This window comes from Haliaeetus leucocephalus, unplaced genomic scaffold (assembly GCF_000737465.1).
Source record: "Haliaeetus leucocephalus isolate CR32 unplaced genomic scaffold, Haliaeetus_leucocephalus-4.0 Scaffold1000, whole genome shotgun sequence".
Lineage (NCBI taxonomy): Eukaryota > Metazoa > Chordata > Aves > Accipitriformes > Accipitridae > Haliaeetus > Haliaeetus leucocephalus.
In genome coordinates, this window is record NW_010973436.1 from 1552147 (window position 1) to 1552692 (window position 546).

Consider the following 546-nt stretch of genomic DNA (forward strand, 5'->3'; position numbering starts at 1 on the left):
AGAGGGAGGACGAGGAGCCAGATGAAGGCTGCGGGGCTGGGGGCAGCCCAGGTCCCACGGCTCAGGTGTTGCCCACAGCCGGTGCTGGGGCGGTCAGGGCTGCCCCAGGGCCCCTCGGAGCAGAAAGTGGCCGTGGTGACAGTGGACGACTGTGACACCGGCATGGCTCTCCGGTTCGGCCCCGTCCTGGGCAACTACTCCTGTGCTGCCCAGGGCACCCAGTCTGGCAGCAAGAAGTAAGGCGGGGGGGTCCCTTGGGGTCCCCGTGGGTGGGGGGGGTTAGGGGTCCCTTGGGGGTCCCTCGGGGTCCCCATGGGTGACGGTGGGTGCTGCAGGTCGCTGGATCTGACGGGGCCGCTGCTGCTGGGCGGCGTGCCCACCCTGCCCGAGAGCTTCCCCATCCGCAGCCGGCAGTTCGTGGGGTGCATGCGGCACCTCCACATTGACCAGCGCCCCGTCGACATGGCCGCCTTCATCGCCAACAATGGCACCTTGCCCGGTGAGGGGCACAGGGGTGCACAGGGAGGGGGGCAGGGGGGTATGGGG

At 70.3% G+C, this 546-nt stretch overlaps 1 protein-coding gene across 1 annotated transcript in view; it reads left to right on the top strand.

Moving 5' to 3' along the window:
- Positions 1 to 546, top strand: part of CELSR2 (cadherin, EGF LAG seven-pass G-type receptor 2) — a gene marked incomplete at its 3' end in the record, with an annotated part of 23724 nt that overhangs the window by 8367 nt on the left and 14811 nt on the right. Inside the window, exons 6-7 of the mRNA XM_010584768.1 lie at positions 79 to 236; positions 336 to 516. Coding sequence (XP_010583070.1) covers positions 79 to 236; positions 336 to 516 — 339 coding nt within the window. The remainder of the gene's footprint in view (positions 1 to 78; positions 237 to 335; positions 517 to 546) is intronic.